The sequence below is a fragment of the Anarhichas minor genome, unplaced genomic scaffold, assembly GCF_050575085.1.
Source record: "Anarhichas minor isolate MPS153535 unplaced genomic scaffold, ASM5057508v1 ptg000028l, whole genome shotgun sequence".
Taxonomy (NCBI): Eukaryota; Metazoa; Chordata; class Actinopteri; order Perciformes; family Anarhichadidae; genus Anarhichas; species Anarhichas minor.
This window is the reverse complement of record NW_027466474.1, coordinates 14560525-14581824: the sequence shown is the minus strand read 5'-3', so window position 1 is coordinate 14581824 and position 21300 is coordinate 14560525. Positions and strand designations below refer to the sequence as shown.

Genomic DNA, 21300 nt, shown 5'->3' with positions numbered 1-21300 from the left:
CAACTTTTGGTTAACGCAGCATACTTCAAGGGCGTGTGGTGGAATTTGACCTATTTACACAAGTTTCCATATTATTCCGCTGGTGGTTGGATGTTTCCTGGTTACCACAGTGGATTATTACATGCTGTCTTTGTTGTAGTAATGAATTGAGAGGACTGGAGTCTCTATATTATCTGAGTTAGCTGAAGAATAAGTAGGTGATTTCGTGCTTTACCCTGAGCCTGCGTTCGTAAGTGCTGTAGTTAGTCTTGCTCTGCTCCTTCCTCTGCCTCCACTCTATCAGGCTGGGGGCGTGGTCTCCAGGCAGGCTGATGTTACAGCGGCTGGCCGTGGGACTGACTCCTCCCCCGGCGCCTCCGGGGAGGAGGGGCTCCGTCATGAGTGACAGCTCCATCCCGCTCGCCAACGTCACAAGGAAGGACCCGTCGGCGCTGACCCTGTATGAACTCTGAGCATGGTCTGGGGGTGCGATCGCATGGGTGGGTCACACACGTACAGAGATGCACACACGCACACACACACACACACACACACACACACACACAAAGACAAAACACAAAGGCGCACAAAACCACATATGCACACAAGGATGCAGCAACAGATGAAAAAAGTGTGAAAAAAACATCAGTCATTGTCTCTGAAAAACAAGCGAAAGAAAACGTCTTGAGAAAAATCAATGAGATACAGCAGCAGACTACATGAATGCAATAAACACAAGTCTGGCTCTTTGGATGGGTGTTTTGTTTTGAATCAACGGCAAAAGTTTTCTCAACAACATTAGCGCTGCACTGTATCTGCTATTGTAGCTTTAGAAAAATATAATCTATTCAAAAGGAGACCATGAGCAAGAAAGACGGACAGCGAGAGAGCAATAAAAAGAGGAAGAGAGAGAGACAAAGTAAGAAGGGGTACTTGGCCCTGACAGTTTTTTCACACGTTGCAAAGGTTTCTCAGAAATTGTTCTTTCATTTCTACAGTGCTCTGAGTGAGATTTCACAAAGAATTTGCATGTGCCAATAGGACTTTTTTTTTTACGCCTCTGCCATTTCCAAAACACAATTATTGAAATAAAAAGTAAAAACAGCAAAAATGACCGTAAAACTATATTTTAACCATACAATTTAATGCAGCTAATAAACTGGATAGTAACTTATATTCCCTCCACCACTCTCTAAAATAAGGTGTCATTTCAACTCTTCCCTGGCAGCTCTGTCATACTGTAGCACTTGCACACATGTCTGCGTGTGTGCAAGTGCATTCTGTGTGTGTTGGAGCAGCTTTTCTCTCCCTGCAGTCCTGTCATTGTGACAACTGCTAGAAAGCAATTAAAGGGATGACATGAGAGGAAACTGCTCCCATGAGCGGCTTCTCCACTCCACTCTCATTTTCTCCCCTTCTCATCTCTGCCCTCTCTTACGTTTTTTTCTTTTCTTCCGGTGGCCATTAATGCGTTTCACGAGTCAGTCGGATCTGCCTCCTTTTTGTAAATAAGCAAAAAATTATATATGTATATATTATTTTTAATCCTTCCTATTGGTGTGGTTGTGTGACGAAGTCATATCGGATGTGAATTATTTATGCTGCGACTCTCCCGCGCACACATCCAGAGCAGCCGATGAAGAAGGAGAATAAAAAAACACAGGTCAGTGTGTCTGACCTGACCAGGATAACAGCCACGTTACTGCAGTTTGACAGTCATACATTTTTAAACATTACTGTGCCCTTACAGTCCGCCTTCCTCACACATCTGTGTATGATGTCTATGGTCTAGTCCCCCCCCCCCCCCCAGATGAGTCATAAACGGCCTTTCAGCATGTTTGTGGTAAGCTCGATGGGGGAAGATGCATTGTGGTGAGGCTATAATCTTGTGAATTGAATACATGTTGACATTCACACCTGTGCCTCCATATTACTTTGTTTTCCTACAGATTATGTTCTTACTGACATCTGAGGAGTGACTCAAACACTTGACGACGCATCGGAGAGCTTTACCTTGTCTGAACGTGTAGATGGTGTCACTGGCAGACAGGTTGGTGCTGGTGACAAAGTTCTCTCGGGTGGACGCCTCGACCTCCACCCGAGACCAACGTTCAAGGTTGCCGTGGAAACCGTTCACCTCACCCGTGGGGAGGGTGATGTTGGTCACGCGGCCCTCGCTGTTGTACCTTGGAGAGTAAACACAAAGACGATGAAGTACAAGTACAAGTACAAGCACACACACACACACACACACACATAGATATCTGTTGCACTTTGACGGACCAACATGGCTGTGCACACACACAAGCCAATAAGCACACATATACTCACTATCACTCCGTTTCTCCCGTCATTCACACACATCGGCACAGAGTAACTGTCAGCTATGATTTATATGCGTAATTATCCAGCTGTGGAATTTGAGACAGAGGCTCGGTCGGCAGTGAATAATTCAGACGGATGTGTTTTGGTGTGTACTATATGTGTGATACCAAACATGCGTGTGATCAAAGGGTCGCACAGACGTCCTACAGATCATCAGTCACTTTAGCAAAGTTTAAACTGGAAGGAAAGTCTCCCTAGACTTAGCACAGTGATGGCCAACCACCAGATGGCACTCACATTTCACACCGCAAACATAAGCTCTGACTCGCATTACAACACATCCACATGCATGCAATCCCAAGTCCACACACACACACACACACACCGAGAGTCAAGCAAGCAACCATGAATAAAAGAAAAAGTGAACGAGAGAAGTAAAAAAAGAGAAGAATAGACAGAGAGAGAGGAAGAGAACTTACTCATAAACAGTGGTCCAACTGTTCTCATCACTCTTGGTTGCTAGGAGACCTGTGTTGCCATGGTAAGTGATGTGGGCGATGTCATGGCCTTGGGCTGACACCTTCCTCAGCGTTCCGCTGTTGCTAAGAGACAGCCAGTACACCTGTCCACCAGGTAGGGCCAGCCAGAGAGGCACTCCGCGAGCGTCCCTCCTCACCTGCAGCCCGTGGCCGTCGCGACTCGTCAGTCCGGACAGCTGGCCGTCCGAGACGTAGGAGAAGTTGTACAGGTAGTGGCCGGTGATCAGGTGTTTGGTGTGCATGTGGGAGCCGTTCTGTCGTGGGAACGAAGAGATGAGACAGCTATTCATAATCCATGAATACGATTGATTGCTATGTTCTCAGTTCTTAGAAACTGCTAGCTACTGTAGTTTCATACTAGTCATGCACTAAGTGGACATAAATATTTGTGAACATGAGCTATTCTCTCTAAAAGAAGTAAGTCTCAAGCTAAAGTCTGGAGCTGCTGCATAGACAATGAATGGGAGATGAATGTTTTATTTATACCCGAATGATCTTTACTCTATTGCAGTCTCAGTTCTGAACGGGAGAATGTACCCCTGGGTGCTCTCAGGGTAACCTATAACACATCTTACCCATTTCATTGTCCATGGAGCAGTTCCAGACGTCATACTTGATGACATCACAACTTTGAGTTTTAGCACTCTGTATGAACAGCATCACAAGGCGTCCAAAAATACCATTCATAGGGGGTAAACATTATATCAAACTTAACTGCTCAACTTTGTAAACCTTTATTGCCTGAGCCAAGGAGGTTATGTCTTCGGTTCAGTTTGTTTGTTTGTCAGCAGGATCATGGAAAAAACACTACTGGAAGATTTTCATGAAAGTTGGTGGAGGGGTGAAGCATGGGCCAAGGAAGAATACATTACATTTTAGAGCGGATCGGAATCACAGCCAAGGTACACTATATATTTATCACTTTCATTAACATTGAAAGATAGGGCATGGACTTGGTGGAGGTCTGCGCTCTCCAAGTGCCCTTCTAGTTTATATATGTGTTCATGGCAAAATATGTGAGTTCAGAACGATAAGCTAACCTAGCTGATTCTCCATTCAATACTCAGAGCATTAATATAGTAGCAAACAACTACTTGCTATGTAAAGATATAGGGGAGTAATGTCTCCCTGAGATGGTGTTCATACAAAGGTTTTATCCTCATTCTGACCGTAACTGAGAAATCTTACTCAAGTATCCAGACATTTATATGTAAATACCCAGGATCTATAGACTATTGATAGCTCAGGCATAGTGTACCTGGCTGAAGAGATAAAGCTCCTGGTCCAGTGGGGAGCTGATCTCCACCAGTCCAACTGGGCTGGGCTGAGGCTGGTTGGGGCTGACCGCTCTGATCCGGATGTTGCCCAGATCAGCAATATACAGGGTGCCGTTGGGGGCCACGGCCAGAGAGGAGGGGGCTTTGAGACGAGCGTCACGGGCGTAGCCTCCGTCTCCTGATAAGAGAAACAAAGAGACGTTGTTTGGGTGAGGACAAACTCTTTATCGACAGAATAGCATGAGCGAAGGCCCCCATAGACACGAACACACTGAGCAATTCAAATCATTCTTCAGAGACCAAGAGACGACAAACCACCGTTGCAAAATATGAAGATCCCATGGTGCAGCTTAAGCGTTTATCAGTTTAACTCAGGACTTGGATTTGTTGGGATGCTGCAGGTTCCCAATGGAGTCGATACGACCACCTTGATAGTGGCCTCAGCCTATCAGACGGTGGTAGTGGGCGACTGAACCCATTCAGATGTCTTTGGTAGCACAGCAGGATTACAGCCCGGGTGAGGCCCCTTTAGATGCTGTCAGCAGTAGGCCTCTGCTGCAGGCAGCAGGGTGACATTTTATCTCTTGACAGCATGCACATGCACATGTGCATGTGTTTGTGTGTGTGTGTGTGTGTGTGTGTGTGTGTGTGTGTGCGTTCATGTCTTCTTGTATTTGCGGGTGTGTGCTCACACGTGTGCTCATGTTCAAAGACACTGTGTGACTGTATGCGGTGAAGGGATGGAAACGGAAAGAAAGCCTCTGAAGAGAGTAATCATCTGTTAACAGCAAGACATGATTGAAAATATGCAAAGTACAACCCAAGGAATAGGGATGGTTACAACCCATTGACTTGTGGCATGGGAGAGACACTTCCCTCCATTTTGAATAGAAAAGAGGCAGATTTTTTACGAGTAGAATTAAATGATAAAATCACATCCTCTGACACTTACAATGAAAGCATGGCCTAACTGTCAAAAGAACACCGGCTTATTTGTTTGGTCCTTTCCTTTTTCCATTTATTACAGTTCAGGTGCCCCTCCATGATACACCAACCAGTTCAAACCTTCAGCAGCTAGACGGGAGCTTTTTCTTTCAGCGGCTGTAATTTGAATGAATTTGAAAGGTTTCTCTCAGGCTGGTTCCTGATGAAATTTAGCTGGAGGTTTTTTGCGAAGGAGGAGTCTCCTCATGAATACAAATACACACCAGACCCCCTACACACACACACACACACACACACACACACACACACACACACACACACACACACACACACTCTCTGTATACCCAACACGCATACATTCACAAATTCAAATTACCGTCGCTCACTTTTCCATTGTGACATTATAGATAGTCATTTCTTTCCCGTATATTGTCAAAACATCATTATCAAAGTCAAAACAGCCCTTCTTAGATATTAAGATTCCATCTGGAATATATAATTTAGACACGTTCAAGTAGAGAAGAAAACAGTGGAGGAGACAGACCAGAGGGGAAAAAGTTGCTCTCAAGCTCTGCTGATAAAATCATTGGCCGGCAGGAACACACAGGCAGGGAGATTTAATCACTCAATATCAAGACACACTGACTATTTCAATTCATTTAAGTTATGTCAAAGCTTTCAAAGTGTTCTGGTTTCGTTTCCCTCCTTATACATCTGAAGCAGGCCAAGTATGATATCATCTGATAAGATTTTTAAGTGCAGTTACATGTTGTTTTTAGTACTGTAATCCTATTAGACATAATCTAATACTTTCACATTAATTAATCCTGCAGTCGCATAGTGTGCGTGTGTGTGTGTGTGTGTGTGCGTCTGATGACCCACCGGAGAAGCAGTCACAGTTGGGGTCTATCTTACAGTCACAGTCCGTGGGGGCTCCAGAGATAACCGATATCTCCCCATTGGTTGACACCTGTGAAGTGTTCAAAAACGTCACACACGGCTACAAAATGCTACGGGAGATTATTGTTCAAAAGAACACAACGTTCAATCATTTTTGTTTTTGTCTAATCTCTCCGACAAACAAGATAATGATGGCATTACATGAAAAAAAAAGAACCTGGGGAATACAGATTAATGATATGAAAATGACGGTGAATTTGGATGCACCTATCTGACGATATCTGAGGTGATTTTTCCTTTTTTTTTGTAAAAACAAATTAATTATGAATCTTCAGGGGGTAAATGGGGCTTTGTTGACAGATTGATGAATGTTTTACAACTTGAAATTCAGCTCTCCAAACAAATTAAACTGGTTGTCCTGATGGAGACTGCTATAAATGAGGGTGAAAACTGCTACACCAACAGTTTGATTTTGATCCATCTTGGAGGGGTAATCTTTTTTTAACTGGTCCAAGGAGAGCATGCACAATTATTTGGCTTATTTGCTTTTTTCGCGGACAGATGAGACCTCTAAAGCTCAGTAATTAACACGTAATGTCTTGTGTATTTAACCCTCATCCTAGCAGCATATTTAAAAGGTGTCTGGGATCTATTAGAACAAATGGAATGTAACATTTTTTCATTGGTGTGTAATCACCTGAAACTAAGAACCGTTGTGTTTTCGTTATCTTAGAACGAGCCCTTTATCTCTACAGAGGGAGCCGGGACTCTTTCTGGTGTCGGCCATATTGGACCGCCATGTCTCTACAATAGCCCAGAACGGACAAAACAAACACGGGCTCTAGAGAGAGTTTGTACATCACCAGAAGTTCTTTACCCGCTTGGGAGCTGCGGTAACGTGAGTCGCAAGACAAAAACAGACAGAACAGAGATGCAGCAGACTCGGATTTTCTGATGTGTTCTGTCTGTTCATTGACTAAGTCATGAACATGTGGAATGAAGAATAAACCCCTGTAAGATATGACAAAAATACCTCTGGGGTCTGCTGGGATCCCAGATGGTAGGATTTGATCCCGACAAAAAACTAAGTGTATCAACAAGATGTAACTTGTTTAATTAGAGAACTGTAGGGGCTGGTAGGCAGGTTTTGTTACTGTTACTCACAGAATCAGGCTAGATGTTTCTATCTGCTTCCAGTCTTTGTGCTAAGCTAACTGCTGCTGGCACGGTAGCCTTATATTTAACGTACGGACATGAGAGTAGTTTTGATCTCCTCATCTAAGACTCAGCAGGAAAGACAATAAGTGTATCACCAAACATGTTGAACAATTCCATTAAAATTTGATGATATCAGTCTGCACCTCAGAGTGGAAAATCAATCCTAACTGACCAAAAGATTGCACATTTAGTCCCAACTTGAGGCTCAGCAAAGGAGCAAAAGCATTTCATCCACTTGTCCTCCAGTCGTCCTAATCAGTTTCAAGTTCCCAGCAGGAGGACCTTCCAGCGGTGGCGAAATATAAAAAGAATATAATGACCAGCTTTTTCGGAGACACGGACGTGAATTTAAAATTCTTGTGACTCGTAACGGATAAAAAAATGCTTTAACTTAAAAAATATGCCCGCTTCACAGAAGACAAGTTCTTACAATTTTCACTTAATTGAAAACAAACTAGCGAAGCCTCAACGGAGCTAATTTGGGATGCAATGATTGTGATTTGAACGCACCTCAAAGCTCCAATATTATGCATATTCAACAACGTCCCTGCCTCTACACAAGATTAAAAATCAAATTAAACACATATTGGTTACGGATGTCGGGTCCTTGATATTATGGCCAAATGTTTTGTGTGTGTGTGGCAGAATCAACGTGATGCCAAAGCATTGCCTTAATACTTGTTGAAGCCAAGGCACGTTCACAGTCAATAGGGCTTAATGCACTGAACAAAAAAACTGAACAAAAAAAGACTTGCTGACTAAACGGTAAAAGATGCAGCTTTTGTCAGTCATTTAAGATGAAATGTAGCGCTTAATTTGCGTGTCATTTGTTTATCAGTCGAAAACATACCGTCAGCCTGTACCTGTACGCAGCTAGTTTGTCTTACAAGCGACACAGACTTCTGTATCTCATTTAGCTTCCCCTGCATCAAACTGTATCTGCGTCAGCCTGTCAGATTCTTGAAGGTGTTGATTGCCCTTCAGAACCGCTGAGAAAAACCGCAACCCATCATCATTAGTTTTGTTTCACGGCTCATCGTCATAAAACGGCTTCAATCACTCTCTAAACGAGAACTTCTACTTGCTGCTGAGAGTGTGTGTAGGAACCTTCATAAATAACCCTCAAGTCCTATTTTGAGATTTCATTATTTTTTTTAGTTCTAGTTTGACTTTCTGTGCGAATGATCCTGAGACGCGTGATGAATATGGGCCCGGATATACGACACATAAAATAAGAGTGACAAATACAGTAAAAAAAAAAAAAAGACATCAAAAGACTTGACTGCCCTATCTAACATGGCTGGCCAGACTCCATCAAAAAGGCATCTGAGGTTCTTTATGTTCCTGTCTGCCTCCACATGGACTCAGCGTGGTGCTGCTGACCACGAGGGGACTATTGATTGAGTCCAGCAGGCAATTTCTTTGTGTTGTCGGTGCTCAAATGGGGCTGTGATTGCACGCTGCTTTTTAATGGAGCTAATGGAGAAAGAAATATGTTTTCCTTAAAGTGAAAATTGGCTGTTGAGATTTAATTTTATCTTTTTGGAAGCATCAGATTTTCCTATGTCCATGTGTAACACTTTCTTGCTGCACAGCATCTGTGATCACAGCAAAACAACCTGACCGCAATGATGCAACAAGGCTGAAGGTGAAACAGTGTCATAAGGCCAAATGGACATTTCAGCTGCAGCTGAGAGGTATTTTCCTGCAAATGTGACATTCTTGTGTGTGTGTGTGTGGGCGGCAGTTGGACACCTGTGCAGAATTTAGTAGGGAGTGTTTAGTAACAAATGGTGCAGCAAAATATTAATACTCTGGATAAGTAAATCTACTGAAACTTGATTTCAAACGATGGGTAATAACACTTCAACATGAGGACAGTAGTGTCTTTAAAAGTTCCTTATGCGAAAGTGTTTTGTAACCATTTGTGAAAATGGGAACCTGATGGATGGTATCAGTCACTGACATCACATCCATCATTGGTAGGTGCCCTTCAAAGCCCAATCAGAGCATCTCTAGCTAAAAATAAGCTGAAAGTAACTACGCATGGTGTTCTTTTTAGCGACAGAATGACCTGTTGGATGCGGTTGATGCGCCTCTCGTCAGTCTCGGCGATGAACAGCGTGCCCAGGTGGGACAGGGCGATGGCCTTGGCGGCCTCCAGGGTGGTGCGCACTGCAGCCCATCTCACCAGGTGGTGGTCGATACCTGGGACCTGGCAGTGGATGGGGCGGCCCGCCACGATGCGCACCTGAAGATTTTCTGATACCTGATAAAAAACAAAAAATGATCATATATAAGCTATGTAAAAGAGAAACAGAAAGTACATAATTACAACTGAGTCCAGTAATTCTTTATGGTAAGTGGAATCAGCTACATGATGTCTTTTGCTGATCCACTGCATTCAAAATCACATGATCTAAGCCTGCGTCATCTCACGACTCACTAAGTTTTCACAAGATACACACTTCATTACGTTTTCAGTTATGGAAGTTTTAATGTGATACGTAAAACCAGAGGGACAATCTCTAAAAACAACTTCTGCACAGAGTGTTGATTGCATGATTTAATTCAAGGTGGTTTTTCCTTTCTTTTCTCAGCCTCACTCGCTCTGAATGCACCTTAAGTGACAGCACTGCAAATTGTGTGAAATATAACTCTTTATTCCTCGGCTATGCATAGTGCCGTTATCTTTTCAGAAAGAAAACAAAACATTTGAATAGGAGACAGGTTAGAAGTTAATTCACTGGATTTGTGTGTGTGTGTGTGTGTGTGTGTGTGTGTGTGTGTGTTCAGGACTGTTTCTCTACCTGTAGGACAATGTTGTTGTCCAGGATGTAGAGGGAGTTGTCCAGCGGGTTAATGGCCAGGTCTGTAGGCCACTCCAGGCGCACCTGAGAAATGACACAGACCACACATACAATAAAATTAGAACAGGAGAAGAAGAAAACCATATTGGCTATGGCCACACAAGAGTCAGTTACAGGTGATACAAATAATAGCTCCTTAATAACACAGCATTAGGCCTCCTGACCCTCCCCGCTCATGCAAAGGTCAGCGGTGGGCAGGGAGCCTTCCCCGTGTTTATTCAAGACTCGCCTCGGCACCGTCGCAAATGTCAGCCAATAACCGTGATCGGCGCGAGCTCAAATAGCACACCCTGCCCGCCGGCGTCGCGGGGGTCAAAGACAGACAAACCCACACCAGCGCTCGGCCAGCCGCGTCGCCGTCTATCTCGCAAACACACACAAACACTCAAACTGTGAGCTGTGGAGACGAGGCGGCGCGTCTGAGGGATCAGTGAGGTGATTGATGACTCCCGAGGATGGATTGGTAAATAAATGGATCATGTTAAATTGCCACTGACATGTCCAATTATAGGCACTGTCAAATGAGAGAGAAAAGGGTTCACTCTGAAATCCCATTTTAAGGAGGTAGAGAGATTCATCAAGCAGGACTCACTCTGTCCTTAGCCGGAGAAGACACGCATCATATCTCTCCCGCTCGTGATATTGAACTTTGCAGTGATGGCAGGCCATCACTTTTTACAAGTTTAGTTGAGCTGGTTCTGCTCAATTATAGTCAAACTGAATCTAAAATGATAAAAAAAAAAGGACTATATACTGTATATTCCCTGTGTTCGCTTTTGATTCGTGGTCATTTTCAGAAAACGACATTTGAGCAGCCACACGTATAGTGTGACGTTGATTATTAATCTCTTTGATTTGGATCTACATTACTGCGGGGCATTAGCGTATATGAAAGACAGCGATGCCGGCTAATGTTAGCGAGCCGCTCCTCTGCATAAGAATGTGCAGAGGAGCAGCTGGTGAACACAAGAGAAGAGTAACGTCCTAAAGAATTAGTGAGATTGTTAGCAAGAGGGGCAAACTAGCTTCCATTTTATCGTGTATTGGCGTGCAGTGTCATAGATTCGATTTCCTTCTACAGAAAGTGAGACTTCACATCTATGCTGTTCGCTTTGCATAAACGAAAGCGGTAACGTTTGTCTAGCCATGCGGAGGTTTTCCATCAATACCGATGCCACGATGAGGTCGCAGCAGTTTATGCGAATAAACACAGACGGATGGTGAACGCGCCGCGGAGGCCGACGACTAACACAAGCTAGCTGACATGGGTCCCTTTAAGGACACATAAGAGCACCACTGGGAATTCACCCCGGTTGAACACACATATTCACACACACATACACGCGTGTGGACAGATATCCCTCTATAGAGCCGGCAGTTCATCTATAATTCAGCTTCTGCTCTAATAGGCCTGATATAAGTCAGCAGTATGATCTGAGGACTGGCTGATCAAATCTGTGCAGTAGCTGTCTTTGGTCTTCGCTGCACACACTCTCTCTCTCTCTATCTCGCTCTCTCTCTCACACACACACATACAGAAAAAACCGCATACACCTCTATGGAGACAGAAAGAGTTTCTGTGGAAGAGGCAATTTAGATCAACAAAACGATCACTGACTGTAAGAGATCGTATTATTTCTGGGTTAATTACGCTAATTAGCTGACACAAAATGCAGGAGTCTTATATATTTACGGCCTATTTTAAGGCAAAAAAAACACGTGGCTCTGGCTCTCTCTCTCTCACTCATTCCAACTAGGCCGCGTTATTAGCTTACCTGGGTGATGTCCATGCGCGCATCGCAGCTCAGCAGCTGCGTCGACATCAGTCCGTTTGAGCCAATCACAGTGGAGAGCAGACCCCTCTCATTAATCTTCAGAATGGTGGTGCCGTCGACGAAGTAGACGACACCTCTTTTATCCACCGCAATACCTGGGCGGGTGAGAGGGAGAGAGAGAGAGAGAGAGAGAGAGAGAGAAAGCAGAGTGAGCTTATTTGGAGACGACAGAGGGGGAGCGAGTAGGGGTTGAGAGAACAAAAGGCTGAAAACGTGAGAGACAGTGTGAGAGAGGAGGAGAGATGGAGAGGAGTGAGTAATGGAGAGAAGTAGAGTGGAGAGAGGAGTGGGCTTTGGAGAGGCATCCAACTCAGTTAGACATTCAGCTCAGCATGCGGCTGTCTTATCAAAGGCACTGCACCACAGAAATGTAATTATATTTCCATTCCGGAGCCCACTAAAGGGATTAGAACAATGCAACCGGAGGAAGAAGTTATTTGTCACATTAGATGTGAGCAGGGTGCCGCAGTGAACTTTTGACATTTGGCGCATGTGCAATATTAAATGTGCGTCCGTGAATATCTGCATCTGTGCGGATGCTTGCACAGCGCATGTGAACACATGCTCCGCGGTTGTAACATACTTGAACTCTCCTTGCAGAGAAGCTCTGCAGTAGACAGCGAGCGGAGAGAGAAAGAGAGAGAAGAGGGGGGGGGGGGGGGGGAGAGGTAAGTCCAGGTATTAAAGGTCAGGGCAGACTATGAATCATCTCTTATGGATGAGGAGCGACCTTCATCCCCTTCTCATCTCCATACAGAGAATAGCCCTTTGACTCAACTCTCGGCAACAGCAATATTCTCCCACGACTCAACCCTCACCTCTCAAACCATTACGCCGCCAATTCCCCTTGATTGCTTTCATTTAGCATCTGCGACAATAAGCCATAATTCAGTATTTCTACCCGCCATCTCCCAAGCATGTGGCTCACTGTTGTGCCGTTTAAAAGTGCATTGAGTTTATAGTTTGCCATTAAGTCGTGTCAAGTTTATGTATATATCCCTTTATCTCAAGTGCGCCTCAAAGGATAATGGAGATAAAGCCTTCTTATATATAACCTCAATAAATCCCCAAACTAAATGGTGCAATACAATATGCAACAAAAGAAACCATAAAAACAATCTAATGCCAAGTAGCATCATGAAAAGATATAAAAAGGGCTACAAGTATTATTTTCATAACTGATTTATCCGTCCGTTAGTCTTACTATCGTTCCTTTATTTGTTTTCGAATTTTATATTTCGGTTAATGTTAAGACATAGAGCAGCGTTCGTTTCTGGTCTCTGGTTGGCTCAGCTTTGGTCCCTACCAACTGAAATACCTCTCCATTTAGATGCTAAATGCTCCGCTGTTTTAACCAGGAAGTCATTCACTTTGTTAAGTCTGTCGTCAGAAAACTTAGTTTAAAACGTCCCTTCAACATTTACTAAAGCACAGGGCGATGTCTTCAAATTACTTTTAAATCTTTTTTTCCATCATTTAATTATATTTTACTTTAATTAGTACTTTGTTGAATCGAAGAAGAAGAGACCAGTATGTTTCGTACCTCCTTTAAAAGAGGGATCTCACCGTGCATAAGAGCCACTACATCATGAATGAACTGGACAATGGCGTGACACCATCAGTATGCGTTACGTCTCCAACTCCCCCCCCCCCCCCCCCCCCCATTCAGTCATCTTTTCCCCCTTGATCTTTATGCTGGTTCTGTCAGTATTTCTCCTTTCAAACTCGGCCATACTGGATTATGTGGGGATGCGCCTCTACTCGCTTTCTGAGCCTCGGATAGAAATCGCCACCGCCCTGTTCCCCAGGCGGCGCTAAGGTCTCATCCTCCTTGACATACAATAGCTTTCTTTACACGTGATTTCATTCACCATGTGCACACACACACACACACACACACACACACACACACACACACACACACACACACACACACACATGCAAACACAGGGCACCGCCACCACAACTAGATTCGCGAATGTCCTCAAACGGAGCAACCCTGGACCGACCCCGTGAGTCATAAATCGTGCAGGTGGAGTGGAGGTTGGCAGGGGGGAGGGCCAGGGTCAGTGTGTTTCCTCCTGAGGCCAGAAGGTGAACTGCAGAGCTCTCCCTCCTGGCCCCTTCGTCATCCCTGTGACACAGACAGATTACACCACCCACACAGCCTCAACCCCCTCCCCCCCCCCACCCCCACCCCCACGACACCTTTCCTCTCCTCTTCTAGCTTCCCCTCGCTCTCCGTCCTCCCTAACTTGATCTTCTAGCTAGAGACCTAGCTCTCTTTTTGCTCCCTCTTCACTCCCCCCAGTTCTTTTGTTTTTATCTCTGTTGTCCTTTGCTTTTGTTTCTGCAGGTTCGCTCCCTCTATCGTGCCCTGAATGTTATAAGTGCTAATCAAATCAAGGGCCCCTGACCCTTAAATAACGGCTGGGCTCTTTCTTCCACTGTTCGGCACCGCTCTTCATTTCTTCCTCTCGTTCCTCTCTGCCTTTCCATTTCTCCCCCTGTCACCTAGCATTACGCAGGAGTGACATCTCAACCCACAGCGCAGTCTCGGCCCACTTAGATCTAAAAGTTGGCACATTCTACCTGCTCTAACGCCGGCCTCGGATCCTTACAACTTTCCTTTCACTTTTCCATCCATTCCTCCTCCTAGCACCCTGAACCTGTCCCTGATCTCAGAGCTCATAAATCCTGCACAAGGACATGACGTGGCAGCCAGGACTCTCTCTAAATACTGATTTCAGTTCTCTCCCTCTCCGTCCCTGCCTGGATATTACTCTTTCTTCTCCTCTCTTTTGGTTCTATTGACTTCCATCCTAAATTCCCTCCATTCTTCCTTTCTTGCCTTTGTTTTTTTTGCTTTGCTGACACCATCAGTATGCATGCTCAGGATCTGCATGTCTTATGTTCGCACGGGCAGCGTCTAAATAGCTGCCCATCTATCATCAACAATAAACACAGGACTAACTTATTCATCCTCACACAAGCGCAACAATGAGGAACGATTGCTATTATCGCTCGGCATTGGCGGAAAGGATTTACCAGTTGATGTGTTGTTTAAGAGTATTTCGCCGTGCTTATTGAAAAGGCTGCAGATTAGTCCACATCCTCCTTGTCAGGGGCTGGATTTCCTGCTGCTGTGGGTAAAGCTGTACGCCGCGTTCAGGGAATTTATGGCCCCTCCGTAAAGCCGATGGATACTCACAAGATATCAAAAGATTTACCGTGTCTCCCCAGGTGGACCTGGCCCTCTGATACTCATGTTTAAAAGCTGGCAGACGCACCGGTGGAGAGATAATTGAGATAAATCTCAACTGGAGAGGGAGACGCACATTTGGCTAAAGTTGGGACTGGATTTTATCATCAAAGAAGAGTGAATTAGATGGAGTTGGATTGACCTTGGTAAAAACAGAGGGAGAGAGGAGAGGATGATAAAGTGACGCTATTCGCATTCGTCTCAGATTTAGGGAGAAAAATGCAGCCAAAGAGAAAGAGACAGACAGCAGCAGAAGTGGTGTGAAAGAGGCGAGAGGTGGCAATGAGACAAAGGGACGTGATGAGGAATTGCTTCAATTAACCATTACAGGCCAATCACTCTCAATCAAAGAATCTCTTTGTTCTCTGTCCTTGTCAAAAGAATATCAGTTATAACCGCCTCCCCGTGGCATTGCAATACAATCCTATCTGATTAATGCCCTGGAGATGGGTCTCAGAGAGTAGAAGTGTTGATTACAGCTATTTGATGAGAAGGAGCCACTGGGGATTTTTTTTCTCTCGAGCAGAGCGCAAAGGAGAGGTGAGGACATTTGTAAAGTGAGAAATGAGATGAGGTGGGAATGACTAATTATGACAAAAGTTGTAGATTATGTACCTTATTTAGCAATAATAGTAGACCGCCCTGTTGGCATACAGCAGTGGTTCTCAAACTTTTTCTGTTGCGCCCCACTTTGGAGGAAGAAAAATGAAAAACGCCCCAACAAAATTGTAACAAAATGGTCTATGTTGAATTTTTATTGAAATAACATTTTGTGACTCCTCCATCTGTGCTTTTTCAAATAATAGAATAAAGAAAATTGCAATCACTTTCAAGTAAACCAGATTGCTCCATCAGACAAATGCAATGTGCAATCACTTTGTTAGAACAATGCAAATAAAGTTATATCTGTGCAAAAAGAACTACAATTTGGCAAAAAATTGCTTATTGCAGTTGGCTGCAATTAACCTGTTTTGCACTAAACATCTTTTCAATATAACAATATAGTGCAACCTGTGACAAACTAAACAAAACAAGTTTCGTACTATCCGCAGCTAGAGTTTTCAGACATAAAACACAGACTGGTCTCTCCTCATCTCCTACCGCGTTCACTGTGAAACCCAGAGCAAGATAGGCCTCATCATATTTTCTTCTTGGCTGCTTACTGTTCGTCTCGGATGCATCTTCATTTGGAACACTAAGCCACACATGTGAGTCGCCAAGGATCATGGCCGTCGCGCATGCGCAAGTGTAACCTGTTAACGGCGTAACGTAAACATTTACATGAAAGTACAGGCATTTCGCCATGTATTTATTAATTACTTAAAAAAAAGAAAAAAAAATGTATTCTGCATTTCCCCCTGCGCCCCACCTGTAATACCACCGCGCCCCACTAGAGGGGCGCGCCCCACAGTTTGAGAACCACTGGCATACAGTAAGATCAGGATGTGGTGTGTGTGTGCGTGGGTGCATGTGTGCGTGTGTTTCTGCTGCATACTGACTGCTAACACCTGAGCCCTCAAGAGTGCAGGAAGTCAGCCTGCTGGTGTTGTTCAAATTTCCCTTCTACAGTACTTTCAACCTTCAAATGTTGACAGCAAAGCTGCCTCTATGGATCAAAGCAAGAGGAATTGTAAAATTGTGTGAAAAAACAAACACATCAGTGTCTGTCAGCTGGGGAAACAACCACCGGAGTGCAAAATAAGCACAAACTCTGCGAAGGGAAACCTGCCTATAGGTTATATTTATGGAGGAGAGAGCATAATGTGTGCATGTATGGAAGTTGCATTCATATCTGAAAACTTTCAGACAGCCACGCGTGCAGCCGTGCACACACACACACAGATTGCCAGCAGCCTGAGGAGTAAGTCCTTCAATCTGCCCTCACATATCCCCAGGCTCAGTGGGTGTTAATGATATGGACTGACATATTATTACGGCATCTAAATGACGCTAGCTGTCACTGATTATATCCCATGGCGCCTCCGTACACAGTAACTGTGTGGTGTGACTGACAACTGAATGCAGACAGACGGACAGTTTCACCTGCACAACCGGCCCCGCGGCGAGGGACTCTAGCCATAAATAAAGTCAACCAAAATTAGCTGGGGAAAAGCCTGGAGGGTTCACTAACTGCTGCAGTCCGACTGGAAGTGACGCTGAAGAACACATTGTTTCAAAGAGCCTTTTAGCTGGCTGTGTGGCGAACTGTTCCCTTTGATCATTGCTCCCCGAGAGCGCACGATGGTCGTTTGTATGCGAGCGTGAGAATATATATACGGCTGAGTGTGTGCGCGCGTTGTCAACGTGTGCAAGCTCGCGTTGTGGCGAGTGCACGTGTGTGTGTGTGTGTGTGTGTGCGTGCCGTGAAGTCGCTAGGCGAAGAAGATAAGGCATGGCAGTTAATCACATTGTGCGCATATGCAAATATAGAGCGGATAAATCAGAGCGTCTGCAGATGAGAAATTCACACTCCCACACACACAACTTTCTTGAAGGCTATGAGGTTGCCGATGTGCACTAAAGGAGAGGGGGGGGATAAACCTGTTCACTCAATCCCAGCACTGTGCACCATACTGATGTTGTGTCTGCACGTGTTTGACTGCAGGGCTGTATGATTTCGCACCTGCATTAAAAAAACAAACGACACAAGTATCAATTGTTTATGCTGCCGTCAATGGCACGCTGGGATTGTGTACATGCCGCTCTGTGAACTGTGACATGCACGTCTATGCGCTGCAGCACTGTAAAACAAGTGCCGTTTACGACGGCTCGTATTTCCCCCAATCAAACGCTTAATCATCAATCAATACAAAATAGCGCCATAAACAGGGGCCGGCGCGTATTTCTGCTGGATCTTTGGTAAGCAGTAATAATTCATGCTTATTGTAATTAATTATTCATTAAAGCCACACAGAACAGACAGTGGATTGGTAATTAAGTCTGAATCAGACACTGCGGCTCATCTAATTATCAACCACTATAAGTTTGTTAACATATTAACCCGCATTAATTAATTATTGATAGCTGTTTTGTTTCTTTTAGCTGTTAGCTCTCAACTACACGTGTATGGCGAGACATGGCGAGCATGCACAGAACTGAAAGGAGATTTTGCAATAGTTGCATGCAAATTTTTGCGCGTCTTTTTCTTTTTTTAGGGGGGGGTGAAAATATGCGACTTGGCAGTAATTGCCTTGTTCGATAGCAAAAGAGAGATCCAAAGCAATCACAGAGGCAGCACACAAACTCAATTATAAAAGCAATTGAAATGCTTTGGACTAGAAAGCCGCGTGAAAGGCTGAGGGGTTTGGATCAGTGCGGAGCGTCTGCAGATTATGTCGCACTGTTTAGAACATCAAACAAACACAAGGAGGTCTATCAATAGAGGCTCTTTTACCAGGCACGCCATCGCGACAACAAGCCAGCGAGGCTCTGCGGTGGTAGCAAGAGGAAATGGGATCAGATGGGGGGGGGGGACAAATGTTTTCACCACAGAAAAAGGGAAAAGAAAGCGGCACTAAACTACTACAGATTGTAAATCTCTATGTGCAGCTTCCACTCAAACATAGTTTTTCCCGCACACAGGACAGAGACATCACGGTAACTGAGCCAGAGGCAGCTCCGGTGCAGACCATTTCAGCAGCCATTTCAGATTTTCCTTGCCCGTCTTCCAAAACAACTGTGTGAGTGCTTCCTCGGAGGGAGGTCTGGCCACTGGCCTCTCGGAGCGCCACAGGTGATAATGGTACCCAGGTGCAAGCATTTACCGGCTCTGTTGTCCCATCCCCCATCACAGCGGCTGAACCTCGGGTAAATGCAATTTATTCCTCCAACAGTGGCGAAGCTCCGCTCCTCCTGTCAGCTTGCCAGGCTCACAGTGGAGGTTGACAGGCCGGCTGCCAGCAGCGGCCATCTCCACCAGTTAAAGTGACACGCGTGTCACATTCGCCATGACCACGCTGATGTTTGCCAACCTGACGTACCTTTAACAAGGCGCCCATAACTAACTCCGTGTCCCTTCACTGGGAGAAGCAGATTAGGTCCAGGGACCCAGAGGATGTCAGTCAAAAAAAAAAAAGCAGAGCGACTCGCACAAACGTTGCACCTTTTGATGCACAGGCTCAGCCTTTGGCCTCGAGCCCGCATCTCTTATTGACTCAGGGCTTCATTACATACACAGTGAGCTTCAGTAATCTCTCTGAAGCCACCCTACACACTCCGACTACAAACAAGGTAGCTGTCAGTCTGCATAGTGTTCTACCTAATACATTACTTGAATAGCAGGCATTTTACAGGTAGAGCCTCGTTTTAAGTCAGCATAAATTAGCCTCTGCTAAGCCCATTGACTGTATTTTCTTTGATCCTTCGCAAATCTTGGCAGTGGGCTGACTATTTCCCCCCAGAATATCTATGAGTCCTCCTCCTACCCAAGGTGATTAGGACGCAGACCGGCTACTTTCTCAGATGGATCCCTGTTTTTCAAAGTAGCCCGAGACACTTCTTATCCTTTTATCTGGTGGACAATGCAGCCACATGACATTGAATGACATTGGGCTCAATGCGATGATCCATTTAACACTGCCATCAGGCTGTCAACTCATGTTTAAATGCATCACCAAACTTTGTATTGGCCTGAGTTTGTGGCTCAAGATGACTTGTCATTGCTGATCCATGTCAACCTATGCATTTGCCTGTCATATTGTGCTTCTCCTGCTTAATGCTCCTGCTTATGGTTAAGATGCTCCTCATCTTAACTCTATGCAACAGGTGGACATATTGAGATGCCTTTATTTCACCTTATAAACAGATTGTTGGTGCGCCAAACCATCTGGGTACATTATTGAGTTACTGTATGCAGCGAAGATGCAGCAGAAGTAACTAAGCCGTTTCTCCAAATTGCTTTATCCAATCACGATCGCTATTTCTGAGTACTTTCATAGCTACCGATGATAGATTTCAACCAATCTGCCAATTGCCACCCTCCGGCCAAAGTTAGGATAATACTTTGGACAGTAACGCACTCACGTATCTCAAACTTTTTGTCCAACGATTCTGTCGGTCAAGAGAGAATCCGATGGGAGTAATTTGATCAATTTTAGCCAGTAAAATCAGCCACTTGTTGACAGCTGAGTGATCATTCTGTTTGGATGTGGATGTCTTATCATATTTGGCCCATGGCTACGTTTCCTGACAAGCAACCTCTCGTGGTACTGCAAATAATGACAACACAGAAGTAGTGTGACCTTGTTATAGTGCAGAAAAAACTAGGAGCCCAGGCTCCACATTCAACAGAGCAACAATATTTATTCTTCCAGTGGTGTTATTCTGACCTCATTTTGCTCCCAAACTAAATTCATAAATGTGCGGAACATTTTCAATCAACATCACGTTTGAAATGTCTGAACCGGGAACTTTAAATGAAAATATTTACCGTAAAAGTGAGTTGCCATGTCATCTTGCAGGGGACGAAACTCCTGAAAATAATCATAAATGCTGGGAATCTCAACAGAAATGTGTGAATGTGCGATAGTCCTAACATAACAGACTGTGTGTGTGTGTGTGTGTGTGTGTGTGTGTGTGTGTGAGTATTGACAGTCAGCTCTGAGTGACTCACAAAGAGAAGAGCAAAGGAGAAATGGCAGATCGTACAGGTCGATGTGAAAAACAAATCAAAAGTTGTGATTAATAACATGAAATACATTTCCCTTTATCATGTTTGTAGGGGGGATTTCATCTCATTTTACAAACCTCACGTTGTGTGACATTACTTTACGTTACGGTGTTGCTCCAAAATGGTAAACGGCTCATTTTACTGTCGGAGAGACACAGACAGGCAGCAGATGATGGAGAGGTAAACCATGCATCAACTGTGTCTGAAAATTTAGTGAGTGAAAGAAAACTCTTGTAATATTTATTAAATATTTAATTAAACTAATGCTAACATAAAGTGGTTGAAGAAGTAATCAGATCTCCACTTAATTCAAAAAAATACTAAATTGTAAAATACTCTGTTACAAGTAAAAGTCCTGCATTCAAAATATTACTCAATTAAAAAAGTATTAGCATTAACATATACTGAAAAAAGGCAACCAAAAGAATAATATATGTTATTAGATTATTATCAATGACGCAGTAATCTTCATCACGTTAATG

General features: G+C 44.3%; 1 protein-coding gene across 1 annotated transcript in view; it reads right to left on the bottom strand.

Annotated features, from left to right (window-relative positions):
* tenm1 (teneurin transmembrane protein 1) overlaps positions 1–21300 on the bottom strand; it is a 152546-nt gene that overhangs the window by 11117 nt on the left and 120129 nt on the right. Inside the window, exons 22-29 of the mRNA XM_076103401.1 lie at positions 11829–11983; positions 9994–10077; positions 9258–9452; positions 5948–6035; positions 4102–4298; positions 2784–3097; positions 1993–2165; positions 215–459 (exon numbers count right to left, since the gene is read on the bottom strand). Of these exons, the coding sequence (XP_075959516.1) occupies positions 215–459; positions 1993–2165; positions 2784–3097; positions 4102–4298; positions 5948–6035; positions 9258–9452; positions 9994–10077; positions 11829–11983 (1451 nt within the window). The remainder of the gene's footprint in view (positions 1–214; positions 460–1992; positions 2166–2783; positions 3098–4101; positions 4299–5947; positions 6036–9257; positions 9453–9993; positions 10078–11828; positions 11984–21300) is intronic.